This window comes from Pleuronectes platessa, chromosome 4 (genome assembly GCF_947347685.1).
Source record: "Pleuronectes platessa chromosome 4, fPlePla1.1, whole genome shotgun sequence".
Taxonomy (NCBI): domain Eukaryota; kingdom Metazoa; phylum Chordata; class Actinopteri; order Pleuronectiformes; family Pleuronectidae; genus Pleuronectes; species Pleuronectes platessa.
In genome coordinates this window covers 7,446,395-7,467,365 of record NC_070629.1, presented here as the reverse complement: position 1 = coordinate 7,467,365, position 20,971 = coordinate 7,446,395, and the positions used below count along the sequence as shown (strand labels likewise).

Here is a 20,971-nt window from a genome sequence, read left to right as displayed (position 1 = left end):
GTCCCTCGTCCGTACCTTTATCTGTCCTTTGACCATGATCCTGTCTGTGATCTCTGCTTCTTCTTTGCTCTGCTTGGTTTTGTTGCAGCACTTCTCATAACAGAGCAGTCTCAGAGTCTGAGAGCCCTCCAGTTCGATCTCGAACTCCTTTGCACAGAAACAGAGCAAAGCCACGTTATTGTTGTTATTGTAGGTTTCAGCACAGTGTTACAACATGTATTTGATCCTGAGCATGCACAGCCTTTTTCCAAAACTGATGAGCTTTATCACAATAAAATCATGTCTTATGCTCTTTATTGAAACAGAGCAGCGGTTACTGAAGGTGGATATGACCTCAGTCGTTCACCTCCTCCACTCCGGTTTGCCCTCTCACCTCGTTCCAGTTGGGCTCTGTCGAGTCTCTGTGCACTCGTGTTTTGGCTTTGTTGACAAAGTAGCCAAAAGAATCCACCTCCAGGGAGCAGTACAGGTCTAATGGGCAGAAGAATACGTCTTTTTAAAAGTTGAATCAGAATGAAACTTAAGGATCCACGTTAGTCACCGGGTTGAGTCATACCCAGACCAAAAAGTTCTTAAGGGCTCTATCACTGAAACCTTATGCTGATTTTGGAGTCTTGCCAGATATTTCCCTCTTATGTCATTACAAGTCTACTGGAGCTGTTGGAGTATATCAAGGGGAGTAAAGTCTTTGTTGGTCGAAACATGCCACTGACAACTGCCTGGCCAGCCTTTGTGATAGAGGGTGTGAGCAGGCGGTGATTTGAGAGGCCAAAGACATATTTGAGGAGGCTTGTACACAGTGTTCCTGGCTAATCCCACTTGTTCCCCTGCAGCTGCCCGCCCAGCTGACAGCCGCAGGGGAGAGGGGGGGAGAGAGAGTAGGGGGGGAGGGAGGGAGGATAGCGGATGATGTGACACCACGTGTAACCTTTAGAATTACCGGTGATGAGATTTCTGTAAAAAAAAAAAAGAGCCACTTACTTAAACTCTGTTTGAGGCCTGATGCAGAGTGGACGATGACATTCAAGAAGCCGTATAAACCAGAAGACTCATCGTCTGTGAAGAGGAAAATTCAGGCTGAGATGACGTCCAAAACTGCAGGGTGTGTTACATTCTGAAACATGCAGTGGCTTAAGTGAATCATACCTTCTTTATTCACGGTCATTGGAATGGTGTGAACAGTCTGGAGCTTCACACATGAGTTAGTGAGCATCTGCAGCTCCAGAGACGTCAGAGAGAAGCTTTTAAAACCTGCAGGACAACGTCAACATTAACTGACAGCACCGACAACAATGTCATGACAACTTATGTAATAACGATCCTGCCATAATAACATTAGAAGTTGAGCTCACATTTCTTCTGCTGCTCACGGACAATCTCCCTCCATTCGTCACGCTCGTAATCAGATGAGATCAGAAATGTGAAACCCTGGAAGAAATGATCGAATATTTTGTCGTGTTATCATGCTGTGATTTCGTGCCATCAACAGCGGAGGGCAGCAGAGGGCAAAACGAAAAGTTGGTCTCTGCTAGTACAAGATATCTCAAACTGTACTTTACACAATAGGTTAAGAAAGTAATCCAGGTCAAACGTTTCAAGATGTCAATCACTTTTTTGTCACCCACCTTTCCATTCCTGTTGGCCACTCTGAACGCCATGTTGGGAGACATGAGAAGCAGCAGGGACTCTTGCTCTGATAACTTCTTCCTGAAACGCTCGATGGCTTTGGGCCCCTTGGTGGTTCTCTACAGACAAACAGGGACATGGTTCTGTGAATACAGGGCCTGCTGTCTGCACGCTTTGTTCTGTTCACACGCTATTCTGTTGTGGTGTTCCTGTGCATCACCTATAAACTAATGAATCATACGTTGAATGCCGTCTTGTTTTTCCTAGTATTTTGGAATTTCTACAGGTGTGTTCACTCTCTATGTATCCTCACCTTTTCTCTTTGGATCTCATTCTTGATCTGGGAGATTCTAATCTTCATCGCGTCAATTTCCTCGTCCTGGACCAAAGGGATGGGGGTGGACTCACAGTCCTCGAGGGTCTGGAAGGTCAGGTCATTCAGTGGGATGTACCACTTACAGTCATACTGTTGACCTTTCCTGTTGGAGGACAAGAGGTTATTATACAGATTATATGTCTAATTTTGTATAATATCTTCCTGCTTTTTTTGATAATCAGTATGAAACCAACACCGCAAACCTACTAAGTCAGATAAAAAACCTGCAGACTGCTCTATTAACCAGTGTAATGTCTGTTTGGGTGACGTGAGGCTCATTCTCCAGTGAACCTGGGCTCTAAACCGGTAGTTCCTCAGGGTCACAAGCCTCCGTCTCTAACTTCCGGCTGGACGCTGACCCAGACTCACCCTGCGGCCTGTTTCTTCAGCTTGGTGCAGAGCAGCAGGTCGGTGAAGAGGAAGACGTGACGGAGTTTCCTGGAACCTTCCACCAGCTCCACCATGAAGCGATCCCTCAGCAGCTGACGGTTCTGCCCACAGGAAAGAGAAAAAAAACTCATGTTGTGAGCGAGAGGTGATTTAAAACACTTTGTTACTGCACCAGATGCAAACAGATACTGGGTGCAATACTAGGATCTGCTGGGATAACAGCATGTAATTACAGATTTTACTCTGGTGCTAAGTTTAAAATGGTTTATTATGGGGTTCACAAACAAGGATTTTGTGCTGATGTTTGCACATGCTCGGCATTACTGTACAGTCTGTATTGATGCTATTGGTGTCAGATGAAAGTTATCCTAGCTCATAGAAGAAACAAACAATAAACAAAACAATGAATCATTTGTGCTGCCATCAAAACCAGGCAGGAAGTGAACACTATGTTTTCTTAACCAGCAGCAGAGTTTCCCACTGATGTAATGCTGCAGCTTTCTGCCCATTTCAGCCTGGGAAGCCGGTAACCTGTCCAACCTGAGATTCGAGCTGGATGCGATGACTCAAGCTCTTCCTGTTGCAGCATGCATCTTAATTCCCCCTCTGTCTTTTTGACCTCAGGACTCAGGCTGTTTACAATGACACTGCCCATGTGAGACTCTGCCATCCCACACCAACCACAGTCAGACAAAAACAAGGAAATCACTGCAGTACGGTTTTGCTCTGCTGTTTTCTGCACTCTGTGGTTCAGCTCTGGTCGGATGCAGGCGTATTGGAGAGGCACTCAAACATGTTCAGTACTGTCCTGGTTTGAAAAAGAGGTGGCTGGGTTATATCCGCTTATTGTTTTGTGTTGCAGACGAGACCACAAATAGTCAATTATCCAATGGAAAAACAAGAGCTGCCGCCGCACAGTGCTCACGCCCTCCTGCCACTGGAATCAGCTTGTGTTTTTTATGCTCTATGGGATATTATGCGCTGAGGCATGCACAAGAGATGAAGCTAAACAAACTGGTGGGTTTAAATGGACGTGGTAATTACTGGCAGCTCTGGTGCAAAGATCAACAATGGGTGCAAGTTTACTCATGAGCTGATGGCACATAACAACAAACCCGTACTTTAAACTGATTGTCACTGGCTGCCCTGTTATCTGTCAATCTTCCTGCAGGATTTCAGACTTCCCAAACAATATACAAAAGAAAGTTCCCAAGAACTTTCTTTGATTTGATATCCCACCCTGGCGGGTCGGGCCAGTTCCCAGAAAAAACAGAGGAAGTCCTCAGCCGGGTCATCTGAATCAGAGCCTTGAGATGCGTGCCACTAGGGGGGATGGAGGGGACAGGAAGCATGGTTTAGTTGGGACACACCCAATGGGCTGGTTGGGCAGAAGTTGAAACAGCATCCCACAGGTCATTTTTGGGAAGCAGTGTTGACACTGTGGCAAGGAAGGATGGGAGTGTGCGCAGAGGTAATCGATGGGTTTTCCTGGTTTGCGACACGGAGACCCTCGACACCAGTTTGTACAGAGCTTTGTCACAAGCTTCCCCTACGCTCCACTTCCTTCACGTCTGAAGCAGACAGGCTCAGATGAGTCAGCAGCAAACTGACACACACACACACGCACACACACACTGTTTTAGTGCAGCTTCCAGACACCCTGTTCTCCGAGGTCTTTACTGTCAACAGTAAAGACATGACGGAGATTACAGGAGCAGACATTCTGAATTAAGCAACGCTGCATCTGAATGAGGGAATTGAATAAATGCAAGTGTTCTAAAATACTGAACACTAGTAGTTTCATTTACTAGTAGTAAAACTCAAGCCCATATAACCAACATTTCTATCTAACTTTCACTTTGCAATGCTACAGCATTACTCTGTGGATACCAAGTATCTCAACAAATATTAGCTGGATTGAAAACTGCTACAGACATTCATGATTAAATTACTATTCGTCCATTGCTATAATACCTGAAAGGTTTATGTTTTCAGTCATTTCACAAGTGACCTTTTTGCCTTTTAAAATTTGAGCATAAAGTCAAAAAACATTCTCAGGTCTCCTGTACTTTTTCTGTTTTCCAAGACAATGATGCATAATGAGGACCACCAAGTTTAGTTGAATGTCTTATCAACTTGAAGTGTCAAAAGGCATTTTCAGACATGAGCTCTTGAGATATTTGTATTCTTCTTGTTTTGTTCATTTTTAAATGGTAATTTTAGTTACATGTCTGTTGTTTGTTAGAAACGTGATCAACACACCCGCTCGCTCGTTGTACATTTTTGTAAACATTTTTCTGCTGTATCATCACATGGGCTCACTCAAACAAACATTCTCCGGACATTAGACTTGGGGGCTAGCAGGTAAAACTCTGGAAAATATCCAGAGGAACTGGTTTGGATATTTGTGTTCTCACGTACGTCCCCTTCAGATAGTCTGAAAGAAGCTAAATTCATTACTATAGCTCCTTGGTGATGAGGTAACCTGTCGCTTGCCACACTGACCTCTCCCTTCTTAACAGTCATGGACTGCCTTCGCGGTGTGATCTCTTCATTAATACTGGACAGGAAATTCTGGGAGATGCGCAGGGCGTCCAGTAGCAGTGGATAGTCCGGGTGGCTGGAGGGCGTGTGCTTCAGGAGGTCCTGGAATAGAACAAGTGATGACAAATTCAATCCCTAAAACTTCGATACGGAGGAGATGTTGCTCCAGATTGATTTAAGCAAGAATGACTTACATGCAGAACCAGGGTGCTGCGCATCACTCTGTCCACAGGTTTGTAGAGAAGAGCTGTGGGGGAGGAGAAGTCAGATCAACAGGCAAAGTCACAGCTCAGCTACTTATAGCACATATTGATTAATGTGGAGGCCGGCCATACATTTCACTCAGTACTTACTTTCCAGTGAATTTTTAGCCGGCTGGTCTTTGCAGTCCTTTGTGCTTTTGACCTTGAGATTCTGGCAGAGATAACAACAGAGGGAACGGTGAGGGGGAAAAAAATACCCTCATTAAACCAGCGCAACTGCCGCACAGTACAATTAAAACGATCAGCGGCACTATAAAGAGCTGCTTGGCTCCTTATGCTGTGAGGACTGCAGAAAACTGCTCTGTCATCCCGTGTCCCGGGCAGAAGTACAACATCAAACACGCTGCGGGCCTGCTGTGCGTGGCGTGATTACATACCTCAGATATCTCTGCAAACTGAGTGTTTGCCTGGCAGCACTTGTCGGCCGTCTCCACAGCAACCTTATAGTTATCCACAAAGGCCCGGTACACTCCGAGCTGGCTGGCCTACAGGGCACAAGCAGAGGACAGATAGGTTTTTACCAGTCCCTGATAGTAACTGGGTACATCACCGTGTGCTGTGCTCGGCCTCAGGCATGAGTTGGCGTAGTGATACATAAGGAATTAATACAATTCAGCAAAGTACAGTGTTGGCTCCCATGTCTACACATGCATCCATGTAGCGTACGAGCGTTTTCATCTCCGTCCAACAGCCAACACTGAGGTAGCTCTTACTCAGCGACCTCCTATGGAGCATTTTGTTCTCCTTTACTACTTGTCCTGTGGCGCAGCGAGGCTTTTATCTGTCCGGGAGATGACTCCAAGCAGTCTACTCATGTGTGCACTGCAAGATCCACGGAGCATTACTAACAGCCACCGACTCCCACCTTTCTCTACCCAGAAAAATCTCCCCTTATTTTAACGACCATTAATGATCAAGGCATGACATTTAAGGAGTGCTATAATTAGTTTCTCAAAGTTACAGATTTTGACTAATGTTGGTCTGTTTGATGAAGAACCAACGTGCAATTTGATGCTGTGAGGTTTCATGTTGTTTGATGCTTGGGCGTCTGATCCAGATCAGGGTTCAAAGTCAGCTGAGGGGTTTGTCTCTCTGTACTGAGCCGATTTCAATCAAATCAGATTCTTTGTATTCCATTGCTCCTTAAGGTCCTCATTTACTTTGGATTTACGTTTGCTGACAGTATTGTGGTGCGTTCAGGGTCAGTTAAAAGAATCGGTGAAACAGGTTTTTGTTGCTTTAGCTTTAGCACTGTCAGAACATGTTTTCTTTCAAAATTATATCTTGAAATAATTCCACCCCCAAAAAAATTTATATTTGTGAAATGGATTTCCAGTGTCATTGTATTACCAGATTACTCTCTATGGCTTTGACACACTCTTTCGCTGTGTCAAAGCCGCTTTCACATACTCAAGTAGTTGTTTTTGTTTTTGAAGGCCCTGCTGAACCAAACATGAACATAATCTCCGTACCAGTTTCTGGAAGAGGTCGCCAACACACTGCTGGTGGCTCCAGTCCTGCACTCGGGGGAGCAGAGCATCATAGAAGTCCTTGTGGATCTCATGAAGCTCTGGTACTTTGAAGAAGATGGTTTCTATCTGCTGCACGGTCAGCATCGGCTGGGAAGTTGTGGCTGCCGCCTTCAGAGGCTTCATTGGCTGGACAAATAAAGAATCAAACAGAACATATTTGAAAACAGTCACTGAATACGCATTATGAAAAAAAAAAGAATCATCAGGACTTTAAGCTAGCCTTTAACAAAACCTTTACCAGTGAGATTAAATTATAGCACAGTTTGAATGGCCTTTAATGAGCTGGTGTAGCTTTCGTTAGCTAATGTCAGCAAATTTATGGCTGGAGCAACAAAACCCCCTAATGCATAAAATTGTGCAGGGGAGTGTTTCTTCTTGTCATATATCTCACTTGACACAGAGTGTGGTGGAACTAGCAGTAGAATCTAACATTTAAAACTGTGTTATCATGTAAAGAAAACATTTCAGGACAATGGAATTTCCCAGAATCTAGTGTAACAGTCACACAAGAGGCAGAAAGTCAGAAAACTGTCAGTATTAAAGAGCATAAAACAAGAGTGTGTTTTACAGTATTAGCGTTGAGTTCAAATTAGAATTTGTAAAAGGAAAAATTTGATCCTCAATCAAATGTTATATATATTCAGAAACTAAGTAAACGTCAGTTACATATTAAGCAATGGTTCGTTAACTAAGTTAGGTAAAGATAGGCAACATAAGCTACATACAAGATCAAGTAAGGTTGAGGTTGTGGCATGCAATGTACTGTTTATCAATTCAACTCTTTTGTGATCAAAAAGTATATACATAGTATATTATTTAAATATATAATACATATAAATATATAAGTTTATATATGAAACACCAATATACAATATATAGAATGCACAAGTGTTTTGAGAAATACTAAACAAACATAATAGATGCTATATCAGTTTTTAATGTCGTTATAACCATTTGTTTTATTTCAACTAATTTTCTGTCTACACTTAAAGAGCTCAGGAAAGACTTTTATTGTTTGTGTGTTATGAGTGAGACATACTATCAGTAGCGCCTCCAGGTGGCTGAGGTAGGTCTCCTCACTGGCCAGGATTCCTGACAAAACCCACTTCCTCATCTCCAGCCCCTTCTCTTGATCCAACTCCACCTGATGCACACATGGTGGAGAGAGCAAACGATTGGCAAACATGAAGGGAGGAAGCAGGGTAAGAGAGAAAACTGATGTCGACATGGGATATGTGAACCATCCACCCCCACACCTCTGCAAGCCCCTGGGTGCTGGTATTATTGTTGTTGGGGGATTAGGACGGAGCAGATTTGATTAAAGTCTGTGGGAGTGGAAGATTCCACGCGGCTTGCACCAGAGACTCCAAGCATCTTGAGGAAGACAAATGTGTTTCTAGTCGAGGGGTTGTTATTCCAAAACAGGTCAAATCCATCAGTCATCATGTCAGTAAGAAATTCACTGGCCAAGAGGGGCGGTATCAAGCTCTCCTGTTATATTAGCTATATAAAGAATGCTGTGTGACCCCGCCATCCCCACGCCCCTAATATGTAGAATTTGAAGATCATTAAGAGTGTACATCAGAGGATGAGGTTACCACAGATAGGACAGGAACACAGCTGAGGCAGAGGGGAGCTACATCTCTTTTTAACATCTGTTGCCCACAGTATGCTCACTCATCACATCCAGTCTCTCAACAACGCCCTGTGTCATGCTGAAAAGCACTCCCATCTGGTCTCTGCATGGTGAACTCTGTCGGCCTCGGGATGCCTCAGCTGCAGCGGCTGTTTTAATGCCTTGCTAGAGGGCTTTTCTTTTGTTGGTTTTCCGAAAGGGACACTCGACTGGTTTTACACATGAAGTTTAGCTTACTCATCATGAAATGTAACACTAAGTGCATTTAAACAGTTGTATAACGTCTGCTGTGGCTCTGGAGGAGTCTGCAGAAATGTAAATCTAATGAGAACAAACAAACAAAAACAATGGTTGCATGATGGAAAATGTTTTGGAAATTGCCCCAGTTAGGAACCAAAAGTCAGGATACTTTGGCCTCTTTTGCTTTGATTTTGAAAATTCTTTTACAATCTGTCTTGCAAATCTCATAGTTTTGTACAAGTGTTATACTTACTTACCTGAGAGTACCTTAAAATACAGTGTTGATGACAGTTTAATAAACAAACAAGACCATTAATGTGAAGACTGGTCACCTCTACGTTGCATTAACGTCATTAAGGTTTTGTAGAAAATCTAGTGTTTTTTGTCATAGGACAAAACACAAAGCAGGAGCAAATCCTCTACTATAAACCAACAAATTGTAGATTTCTTCAAGTTTGTGACCTATATGCAAACACACATAACTAGAATAAATAGCAGAACCTCTTTGAAGCACAAGATTTATAGGAAGATTTGGTCTTACTTAGTGAAACCCTTGCACTATAACAGGCATGGGTTTGACACAAAACCGAGGAGGAATTTCAGGATTCCTCCAACACATGGATAGTAGAATAAATAATATCACGCACTATGTCGACAACTATTCAGCACAGAACAAAAAGCCATAGCTACTGTTGAGATGACAGTGAAGGACAACATAGCAAAGAGAGCGCTGCTGCAGCACAGTGAGCGCAGAGAGACAGTTGACGTGTCATACAAGTTGATTGGGAGTTGACCCAGTAGCATTACCGACAGCGTGGATTCCAGAGAGCCCGAGGACTGCGTGTCTCGGCTACTCCGGCTCTTTGAGCGCAGCCGTGGAGAGGAGGAAGGAGATCCAGTGTAGGACAGAGGGTCGAGGCGAGGCTGGTGCTCCTCTGAGTGCTCCAGGTCATATCCGTAAGACAGAGGCGTCTCGTTGTAGGGAGCCTCTGTGAGAAACAGTCAAACAAAGGACAATAGTCACATGGTGTGTCATTATCACGTTGTAAACAAGGAGACATGCTGCAATTTGAAGAAAAAAAAAATCTGATGGTAGTCATAGTGGGTGAGGCTAAAAAAGCTGTTTAGCAACTGAAATATGACGATTGTGAAGATTCCTTCCCACAGTTCACTACAGTGTCATCAGAAATGACAGACAAACAAAAACAGGCAGAAACCACAGTATAATTAAAAGTGATAAAATAACAAAAAATTTATCGTGTAACATTTTTGTGGAAACTGCAGGCGAGGTTTTGGAAAAGTTGCTGCGATTTTACCAGTTTCCAGTTAAAGGAAGCTGCTGGTCTGGGTAGAAATGCTCTCATAAACCCACTGGACACTACCAGCTCATCACCAAACGACAACAGGCTGGTGAACAGAGCAGGAAACACACAGACTGCAACATTTTTTCAACAACAAATACAACAAAAACATCAATTATTCCGCTTTACGGCAGTGTTAGCTATCGCGGCCCTGTGGTCTGCTGTGGGAACTAAACAGGACAGGCTCTTAAATGTGACAATGTACAGTGAACAAGGGGCAAGTGGGGCCCCTGTGTTCATTTTTTCCCACAGGCGTTGAATGTGTCAATCCGGCCATGACAGCATTACAGTATATTGTGAGTTGCTGCTGATATTTCCCCTGAATATTAAGAGTGCGTCCGTGTCCAATAGCATCTGTCATAACAACCACAATAATCACTGCATCTTTTCCTGCCATCTGTCTTTATATCAAACCCTCATTTAACCTCCATAAACCTGTGACCTGTACAATCTCACCACGTGGCCTGTGCCAGCCGCCGAGGGCTGGTGCCAGGCCAGTGGATAAGTCTGGGGAACTGCAGTGGCAACACACGTGCTATGCTCTTGTCAGCCTGGGTGTACAGAGTGTCTTTGAGTGTTTTCCGGATGAGTGACAATATGTAGCCTAGTGTAATATTCACTATGTGTGTCTTTTAATTTGGAGAGGTCTCCGAGTCCAGAGAGCAACACAGTTCCTCGGGACTATTTGCAAAATGGGAATGAGAAACGTTCATTGTAGGAATCGAAGCCTGTACTTTGCACCATACTCACAATGAGCATGTGCGGCGGGAGGAAGAAGTGTGACACATGAGACATACATGTTGTCCTCATCATCACTGGGATTTCAAACTTTTAGGACAACCTGAAGATGAAGCTAAACAGGCTAGGCACCCTGTAATTACCGGCAACCACCCCTGACTCAACAGGAATTTCTCATCATTATTATTATCATTATCACCATCAATGATGTGGCAGTCGGAAGATGTACAGCAGAGATCTCAAACAGCTGTAAAACAAGCTGTAAGAAACCCACGTCTGGTAATGTGGAGGCAGGTATTCAAAGAAGAGGATACATAACTGGATCGACTTGGCCCGAAAACAGGAAAGAGAGGATTCCGGAAACAAGGGGGAGGATAAAGCCGAGTCACCCAGTAGAGGCCTGGAAGACAGGAATACTGACAGGATGACTTCCACAGAGATCGTGACAAACTGACTCTCTCACACACACACACACACACACACACACACACACACACACACACACACACACACACACACACACACACACACACACACACACACACACACACACACACACACACACACACACACACACACACACACACACACACACACACACACACACACACACACACACACACACACACACAGAGGCTTAGCAGAGAGCTGCATTGACTGCTGAGGAAGAGACTACAGCAGGCCAAGCAGCTACTAAACACAGGGGAAGTCCATGTGAAAGGGCACTCTGTGCTCCAGTGAGATTATACATCAGGCCCGGCACTGGATGAATAACACATCCTCTCTTGGGCAGCAGCATCAGAGCCACAAACTATCTCCTTCCAGAGGAAAAAGAAACAGCCAGAAAACACTGTGTTAGGGTTTAAAACTTCATTCTGCAGTCTTAACATACTGAGCCCTCTCTGTCCTTTAGAAGGACATTTTTAAATACCCAGAGCTATATTGGCTGTGGCAGTGTGAGAAAGTGGACATCACAATAGATCCTCAGTGTGCGCCGTTGTTCTGTAGCGATCGCAAGAATCGCCACTGTGGAAGTGTCCGGGCAGGTCCTTCCGGAAAATTCAGCAATTCATCTGCTCTAGAGCGGAAACAGGCTTTCTGCACAAGGTCATCTTTTCACAAACAGCTCCCACCCCCACTCCTAACACACACACACACACACACATACGCACATCCACACGAACACACTGACGTTCAAGTATGGTCATGGTTAGCATGTTCACATATAAGATAACTCAAAAGAGTTTACATCCAAATGGAAAGATTGTACTTTGTCTGTAAAACACTGTCAAACTGGTTTTGCTGGTCAAAGTGCATGTATAATAGATTTATTTACACTCCTTTGTTTGTGTAGACCCATTCTTGACTGACATTTCACCACCGCTCGTTTCTCTGTGAAACCCTGTCGCATGTCTTTTGTTTGCTCTGATTGTGAAACACTGAACAATTAGTAGAAGTGGCCCTTTACAACCTCAAACTAACTAAAAGAGGCATACTCGTTACATAGGAGAGAACTTTTCAGGCCAACACCAACTTTTAAATAATTAATTATTATTTAAAGGGTCTTTTACATCTGGGTATTGATTCAGTATATACAGTAGGCTTTACAGAGCAATACAGTATATATTCTAGTCTGTCTTTTAGATGTAAGCTCTATCCAGTCATTATTTATGTCAACAGACACACAGCCTGAATTTTACAAAAATTCGACCTATTAACTTGACTTTTGAATTATATTTTCTACAACTCTGATCTCCAAATAACTTATTATGGTCCAAAGGTTGCTTCAAAGCCTTTTTTGCAATGCCAGGTGTGTAATTCATTTTTAATTATTGACTTTCATCGCCTTTAACAGTGAAATTGGAAGATATTATATGATCTAATATGTTAATACAGATCTTTCATAATTCAGAGGATATTTTTTAGCACAGCTGATCTATCAATCTCTATTAAAAAGTGATTCTATAATATATTCACTTCTTCAATCAATTTAAAAGTGAAAATAATGTCACAATAACACAGTGTTTATACAAAGGGCTACACGTGAGGAATCACAGTGTAAAAATAATGTTGTGTCTTGTTTCCATTCAAGGGGAATCATTTACAAAGTATCACAGGAGTGTGGGGAAAGCAATTTCAGGTGTTCAACGATCTGCCTCGTTCTGTCCCAGGCCCAACTAGCAGCAGCTTAAAATGGTTTAAACTTGGCCACAGAGCTGTAATACATATATTGTAATGACATTATATAAGATTGCTAAGCCCAGCAGTTGCAGATGTGAGCTGTGTGCATGGAGCCATGGATCAGAGGGAAGCTGATTTTGTTTTGGACTGTCTCTGAACTCTGTAATCCCGTTTTTCAAGAACTTCATTTAACTGACTACTCCCACACGCCATGGTCTAATAGATGTCAGATTACTGAAAATCTTTAAGAAAAAAAGAAGAAGATTTGTTTTAGTTGGAAGCACCTTTTACACACACAATACACCACATCCTAAGGAGTGGCAAAACTCTCCAGTGCTGCTTTTGGAGAATATCAGTCATCCTGAAACGTTGTTCCTTCCTGCAGCTTGTAAACAAGAGCCATGTTCAGAGGAAAATCACAGCAGTTTAATGAGGGGGGGGGGGGGGGGGGGGGGGGGGGGGAGTTGGATGTCCTATTGATGACATAGCAAAGACGCACTGAAGGCCCTAATCCTAATCCACAGAGAGGGAGTGACAGATGTGCGGCCAAGACAGCGTCACAGCATCAGAGTCACTATCACAGAAGTAATCATGTGGTCTTATTCCCCAACATGACGCCAACACTCAGAATCAAGAAGCAAGAAGCGAGGGAGGGACGCTTTCATTTTAACTCGGAAATGTTTTCAATTGAGATTGCCATCATCGTGTGGCACGGACACAAAAGCACTGTGCTTCACAGCAGGACATTTAATTAAGTGGAGGGATGATTGGTGCTGGAAAAAAACAGTTTTCGGAAATAAAAATCAAAGAGTGAAGAGGTCAATGGATTCATTCCAGAAAGACCTGGAACCAGAATAGTAGCATCCATAATTCCCCATTTCACGACTTGGAAATAGCACAGTTCTGCCCAGGCTGACACATTGACTGATCACCGATCAGTGTGTTTAAATAGCTTGAGGGGGAGAGGCTTCTATTTGTAATGCTCTGACAAAAAGAGAGAATCAGAGCCCACTTAATGTTCCCCACTGTGAACATATTGACCAGTCAGTAAAGCCAGTCAGCTGATGGACAGAATTTAGATCGCAAGCTACCAAAAATAAACTCCACACAGCAAATGTGTTGATCGATCCAGCACAGAAAGGGCTGGAAATGAGATTTAAGCATCTATAATTTACCGCAGAGTTAAAATAAGGCACAATGAAGGACAGCCTTTGTGTCACCTCTCTAATGGCTGTATAGATCAGGAGAGAAAAGTTGCACATTTGGAATAAAAGCGGCCAGAAGATGCCAATGTGAGATGTTGTTAAAAGCTTAGCACCACTTTATGGCTCCAGCAAATGGATTCACCTCCAGACTGTGCGGTCACCGGGGAAACAGTAGAGGCCGGGAGAGCAAACAGAGGGGAGCCGGCTGAAGGGTGATGGCCTTTCAGACACTAGATGTGGTGACCCTGGACAGTGGCACTGGAGTTTGTTCCTCACTTCATGCCAAATGGAAAAATTTTGACAAATGCACTGCACAAAGGTTTTACCTGAATCCCACCACTATACTGAGGAAGAACTTTCCAACCATTACTGGTCCATGTAGGTTTTGCACTCCCACAGTGCCAAGTTGAATGACTTTCAAGAATCAGACTTGAATGATGTCATGTCATTTAGTGTGGGTTAGACTTCCGAAGCCTGCATTTCCAATTAAGCTACTAACTATGTTGGTAACATAGTCTTTTTATTAACAAGATAAGTTTACAGCCATGCTAGCAAAGCTTTCGGCTAAATGCTACCGTCAGTATGCTAACATGCTCAGAGTGATGATGCCAACATGCAGACCTTTAGGAGGTGTGTTTTACCAAATCCAGAGATTTTTTGGGGGACTAATTTGACCTGACGAAAAGACAGGAGATTTTCCATGGAAAGCCAAATTAGCTTTCAAAGTTTTTTGATAAGAAACCATTGACCTCATGTTGGCCCCAAAGGATATAAGTCAGGAGAAGTCAGCAGGGTTCATCCTCTAGGGACAATGAATGTGTTTAGAGACTACAGAGCTGAACTGATCAACCAAGACAACAATCTCTGGAGCAACCGCACTGGCTACATGTTGTATTCTCCAAACTGGGATTACTCACATGATGGTTCTCCAGTAAATTTCTCAGACTTCACAAAGATCCTCCAGAGCCACAGAAGACAATAAACAATTCACAGGCTGTGCAGTACTCGCAAGGAGTAGAGAATCAATGTTGACATCTAAAATGCATGCAGTGCCCCTATAACCTAATACTGTAACTGGGACATCTGTTATTGCAATTACAGACACCGCCTGTGTGTTTTGGCAAACTGTGAAATTGCTAGCCAACACATCATCATCACATCCTGGCTCATCTGAAGGGTCTGCTGGTCTGAGGGGCCCTTCAAACCACAGGGCCAGTGAAGGCAGCGAGGCCCACCAGCACTCGCCTCTGCTCGGTTGTAGGGCAGCCTCAAATTAGTGCCAGTCACTGAGCAGCGTAGGTCCGAACTGGCCGCCCAGCTCAGCACACCTACTAATCATTGTGTGTTGAAATAGCTCAGGGTGGTCAGACTACTGCTTGTAATGTGCCTAAGCACAGAGAAAATCAAAGCCCAATAATTGTTCCAGCCTGTTAAAATAAACACACAATGGAGCACATGCACGCATTAGTTATACACAGATTTGCTTTACGGCTGCAAAAAGAAACAGCAACACGTCTAATATGAAACAGTCTTATTGGGTTTTTAGAATTCAGAGAATGATTCTGATCTCAATACTTGTTTGAAAAGCCCATTAAGTATCCTGGAGCCTGGCCAGTCTTTAGCCTCAGTAGTTTTATTGTGAATATTATCATCAAATGAAGAACACACTTAAGTAATTTACGCAGCAACATGAAAAGCCACAGTGACCTCCAGGTACGATCAAATATTAATTTGCATGTCTGAACAGAATTAAATATTTGTGAAGGGCCCTCACCTGACGTGGCATAATGGGACAGGTCGAGCTCTAGTCTGCCTAGGAATGCAGGTTTACTATATTATGTTCGGGTCATACAAGCTGGTAAAGGGTATTTTCAAATCACTTGATTTGTTTTGTTGGTTACAAAACTTGTTAATTCTTTGAAATTAAGTGAAATGTCTCTTACGGCTTCAAGGTGATCTGCACTGGGACATGAGGAATTTACAATAGAAAACACATATATTACAAATCGAATGGATGTTGAGTTGCCTTTTTTGTCATGTAAAATAATGTATTCAGTGGCTCTGGTGGAGCTTTCTAACTCTTAGGGAATAAAAATACCCCAATGATGTCATGGTGATGTCATCATGGGTGGATTTTGTCTAGGAGTGGTGAAAAAGAAAAGCTATAGACGTGAGCTGTGTCCCGAGAGGCTGCATCCTTCAGAGGCTACATTCGAAGACTAACTCTGAACACAGCAGCATGATTAGGCTGTCCCATTTCAAAGGCCCCTAAAAATGTGGCTGACAAATGCATCCCTCTATCACCAATAAAACAAAGGTCCAAAGAATGGATCCTTCCCAGCCCTATCCCAGGATGCATTGCACTTCAATGATGAACCGTTTTTCAAAGTGGTAATGGTGCCGGCAAGCAACGAGTAGTCAAATATTCGAGTATCACACTCAACAGTATACATGTTAAAAAACCATGTCATTCAAACTTTCTTGTTGTGTCCTACTGCAACTCTGTTACTAGGCAACAGCGATAAGGGCAAAATGAGCTGGTGAAACTGATCACGGAAATCCTCTTTAGACCAGATCCTCTAATTTCAGTTCAACCTTGGTAGTCAATGCCCATGTGCCAGGCAACCCCTGAATAGGGACACAGCTATGGACATTAATCACACGCTGTTGATTGATTTGATTTGATTTTTTTTTTAATAAAGAGACAGCACCACCATAGCTGTGAGTTATCACATCTGCCTAGGCCTCTGCACTGAAAGCACCCCATGACGGACAGGAGTCACACAACGTCACTTTCAATTTCATCTTGACGATGAAATGAGCAAATAATTCGATAACCATGTGGTTATAATCGCAGTGAGTTCACAACTCAGTCACAAAGAGATCGATTCTCTCTTCGAGCGATCCAGGATAAACCCTGTTTGTAAATTCTTCTGATTTAGTTCGGTCAACGACAAAATTGTAGAACCTCGAGATAAAGTTGTGCTAAGGCTGACGTACGGACCTCCAACCGAAAACCCACGTCACGACATCTCGTAACTATTTAGATCTTTTAAAAGACATTTTTATTATGAAATACACTATTCATGTAGTTATGTCTCTCAGGTTGTATTCTCTTGTGGTCATAATTTACAAATAGACATTTTAATGACACAAACCAATGTTTTTTAAGGAATAATAAAATGATAATTTTTCACTATAAGATAATAAAAGATCAGAGTCAGGATATCTCAGACTCAGCCGCTACAGTTTTGACTATTCTTTTTGGAAGTACAACAGACCCCTGGACCTCCCCTTTAAATGGTTTCATATACTCGACTATAGGACTAAAGTGTTCAGACTCACTTGCTGTCTCCCTCTCGTACTGACCGGACTCACTGTGCGACAGAGCATTTTGACTAAAACAAACTCCACTGGCTGGTGACACAACACGCTCCATGGGTCAGGCTGATGTGAGAGAGGTGAACTCATACAACACTTAACATTTCATTAGCTGTTTCCCCCCTACACACCCCACAAGCAGCTGAGACATTCCATAAACACTTGGCCTGCCAGCCAGCAGCACAGAGGACCCTTTGAGTGGGACCAGGGGGGGGGAGCTGAGACTGCAGGAGTAGAAGGCTGAGGCAGAGCACGAGGGAGGATCACTGAGCCGAGGGAGGCCTCCAAGCTCATATATATGCCAGAGATTTGTTTTTCTATGAAGCTTTATCTATGGAAATGTGCATTTTTTTGTGTGGACCAAGGAGCTAATATGGACATCTCATGTAAGCGGTGTTGCTTAGTTTCTAAAAAGTGTTTTTTGATCTGTTTTCTGATAGAGGGACCAGAACAAAAAGGCTATTCAGGGCTTTTGCTGTGAGAGCAGCTGGCCTGCCCTACTGATGGCCTGCCAGCTTTTGACCACTTTCCCCAGTACACTGCACAGAAGAACAGGTGTCTTACTTACACTTACACTCACACACACAGTCATACACACACACACACACACACACACACACGGGTGCCCACAAGGGCCGACAGCACTTCCTCTGGTGGGCCTACATTTACTCCAGGAGAGGGAGAGGCTGAAATACTTTAACTTCCTTGACCACTAAACCTCAGATGTTGATGCTCAGGTACAATGATAGCTCTGTCTGAGCTTCCTACAGGGACCTGAAATATTCATGAGTCGGGAGCGAGGACCAGCACCAGTGTGACTTCTGCTGAGGCAGCAAGCGGTGCCCACCTCTGGACTGTTGCCAAGGAATTCAGACAGACTTCATCACCTTTCAGACACACAGACACTTTCTATTAATGTCACTACCGACAAAGGCGGACCGGTCGACACACAGAACCTGTGCCATATCCTGGCTACGACAAGCTCAGCTATTCCCATCACAAAAAGACACTTTTCAGATGATTTTTTTTTCTGGAGAGGGATTATGATTAAACTAATGGAAAAGAAAGCTGTGGCTACAGGCATGTCAGTGCCATGATGATAATTAATTATGGCAAAATAGACCCATCAGAGAGGTGGCCTCCTTAAAAGGGCCCACAGCTAATCACCAGCTCTATTCTGAGCGAGGCTCGACAACCGGCCTAGATAACCAGAAACTGGGAGACAACATTTATTCTTCTATTCATAGAAAAAAAAAACTCCTTTGAGAGGTGTCAGTTTTAGACTGGCCATTACATGCAGTGATGCAGCTGAGTAACAGCAGGACAAGTATGGGTTTGTTAGTGGGTGTTTCTTGCTGATGGTAAGTGTGTCATTTTTCCCAGGCAGAGACTACTACCATGCCAGTTATTAAAACACTCACATAAGAGCAACAAGGACAGCGTCAACAATGTGTCTGCTGCTGTTGAGTTCACACGTTCCATGACAGGCTGCAGAATATACTGTTAATACGCACAGCAAATCTTTCAGTGCAGAAAGACTTATTTAAGTATGACCATTGACATGTGAAATGTACAGTTTATGAAGCTTTGTCTTAGACACAGTGCATGGCCAACTGGAGCACAAAGCGCCTTAACAACACTGAGATTAAGTTAGTTTTACTTGGCTGCAGTGCTTGAATACAACAACAATAAAGAAAACCTTTCCAACTGCTCCCTAAACGGTCACAAACCACAACAGAGAGCAATTTATTGCAAAAACTTGCCTCATACTAGCTCCCTGCCCCAGAGGATTAATCCAGCAACGTGCACAGTAATGTTATTACAACATCAGAAAATAAATCCAGACTTCTGCTAATCCACAAATCATGGTTCACATGCGGCAGCTGTGCCATTATCAGCAACAGGTCCGCTGTGGACAAAAGCTGCACTTCAGGGTCCACGGCAGGCCGCTTTGAAGAGAAGGTGTCACAGTGCACAGGCTTCATTAAACAAAGAACTCCACAGATTCTACACATAAAGGGTCTGTTTACTGGTCACAGGAGGTATGCTTCAGAGTTCACTGACAGAGCCAACAGTTGTTTGTCATAACTCAAGGTTGACTGTCAAGCCTTAAAGAGAGCTGTAAGCTTTTGTTAAGGCTGTTAAGTGGAACTGGAGTTTTTTAAATCAAGCTGTATGTGTTTGCTCTGGAGAAGCTTTCTCAAATCTAAAAACAAATCCCCCCCCCCCCCCAAATGGTGTCACAGTGATGTCATCCGGGTAAGTGGCGTGGAATTGGAAATTTATAACACAAAGACTGTGTTAGAAGAGGAGGCACGGAGCTCGATGTGGACATTTACAGTGCAGAGAAGGTATAGAGCATATAACAGTGACGAGCTACTCTTAGAAGGCTCTGGGAAATTTCCAATTAATTTTCTCCATTGACATTTCAGAAATGTTTTATAAAAAGAGTTTAAAGCCTGGAACCAGAACGACCAGCTACGAGATGACTCGTGACTATTCAATACTTGATTCAGACAAAACAAAGTTTTGGAAAACAGAAAAAAAGGCAAAGGTACTCTTTTTCAAGAGGGACAGAACTATGCATCATATAAACCACTGCAGTGAACAACTTCCAGTACACATCTAGAATATTATCTTGGTCTTAATGTAGGGTACTTGCAATAAATTGTATTTTGTGTTTCGTATGTATGTTCATAGAGTTTAGTATAGTCTGTCATATAGTAACCCAGTGTATTAACTCTGATCGATCCAATTACAGCTGAAATCAGCAGACATGAAGTTCACTGTTGTGGTAAAGGCTTCCATTATTAAAAGACAGCCCTGCCAATCACAGACATTACACCTCGGTATTATTGGTACTGTAGTACATCTCCTTGACAATGCAAATGCATTAATTTTTTTCTTAAAACGCAGTTGATGTCATACAGACTTGTGCCTCCTACAGGAGCACATAACATTGTTTCACAATCTCTTGTGGTAAATCTTCATTGGATGGTTACCATGGTATGGCTGATAATCGATACCCCGGAACCTCACTGTTGAGCAATATAACTAAAATAGGATATTTGTTGCTCTATGGGAAATGTAGGATCCAGTGTTTTTGCAATAAAAGCTTTAAAAACAATCAAGTATGAATAGGTTATTCCCTCTAATTTTCTTCTAATGACCTATATGTGTGTGTATTCATTCTATGGAGAAGCAGAACCTTTCTGTGCATCTGCTATGAGTTTGTTTTGGCACAATGAAGAGAAGAAGCAGCTTTGAGTGTGAAAGAAACCGATCCAGAACCAGATCGAATGGATTTAAACATTTCAGCCATTGGAGCAGCGTGCTAGCTTACACTTTACGCTGATTATATCATGGACGACCTGCTTGTCCGTCACATGCTTTGTGTCAGAGCGCTTTGGACTGGATCACCTTATATAACAACACATTATTCTGCTCATCTGCTTAATCTGGCCCACAGTGGATAACACGTTTTTTTGGGTAAAGGCA

General features: G+C 43.1%; 1 protein-coding gene across 2 annotated transcripts in view; it reads right to left on the bottom strand.

Annotated features, from left to right (window-relative positions):
- Nucleotides 1–20,971, bottom strand: part of si:dkey-91m11.5 (PH_BCR_vertebrate and RhoGAP_Bcr domain-containing protein) — a 32,642-nt gene that overhangs the window by 8,235 nt on the left and 3,436 nt on the right. For both annotated transcript variants that reach the window (XM_053420469.1, XM_053420470.1), the window contains exons 2-16: nucleotides 9,415–9,596; nucleotides 7,771–7,875; nucleotides 6,672–6,857; nucleotides 5,577–5,684; nucleotides 5,290–5,350; nucleotides 5,131–5,183; nucleotides 4,898–5,038; nucleotides 2,372–2,493; nucleotides 1,940–2,105; nucleotides 1,626–1,745; nucleotides 1,353–1,428; nucleotides 1,147–1,251; nucleotides 982–1,056; nucleotides 374–471; nucleotides 16–147 (exon numbers count right to left, since the gene is read on the bottom strand). In XM_053420469.1, coding sequence (XP_053276444.1) covers nucleotides 16–147; nucleotides 374–471; nucleotides 982–1,056; nucleotides 1,147–1,251; nucleotides 1,353–1,428; nucleotides 1,626–1,745; nucleotides 1,940–2,105; nucleotides 2,372–2,493; nucleotides 4,898–5,038; nucleotides 5,131–5,183; nucleotides 5,290–5,350; nucleotides 5,577–5,684; nucleotides 6,672–6,857; nucleotides 7,771–7,875; nucleotides 9,415–9,596 — 1,730 coding nt within the window. The remainder of the gene's footprint in view (nucleotides 1–15; nucleotides 148–373; nucleotides 472–981; nucleotides 1,057–1,146; nucleotides 1,252–1,352; nucleotides 1,429–1,625; nucleotides 1,746–1,939; nucleotides 2,106–2,371; nucleotides 2,494–4,897; nucleotides 5,039–5,130; nucleotides 5,184–5,289; nucleotides 5,351–5,576; nucleotides 5,685–6,671; nucleotides 6,858–7,770; nucleotides 7,876–9,414; nucleotides 9,597–20,971) is intronic.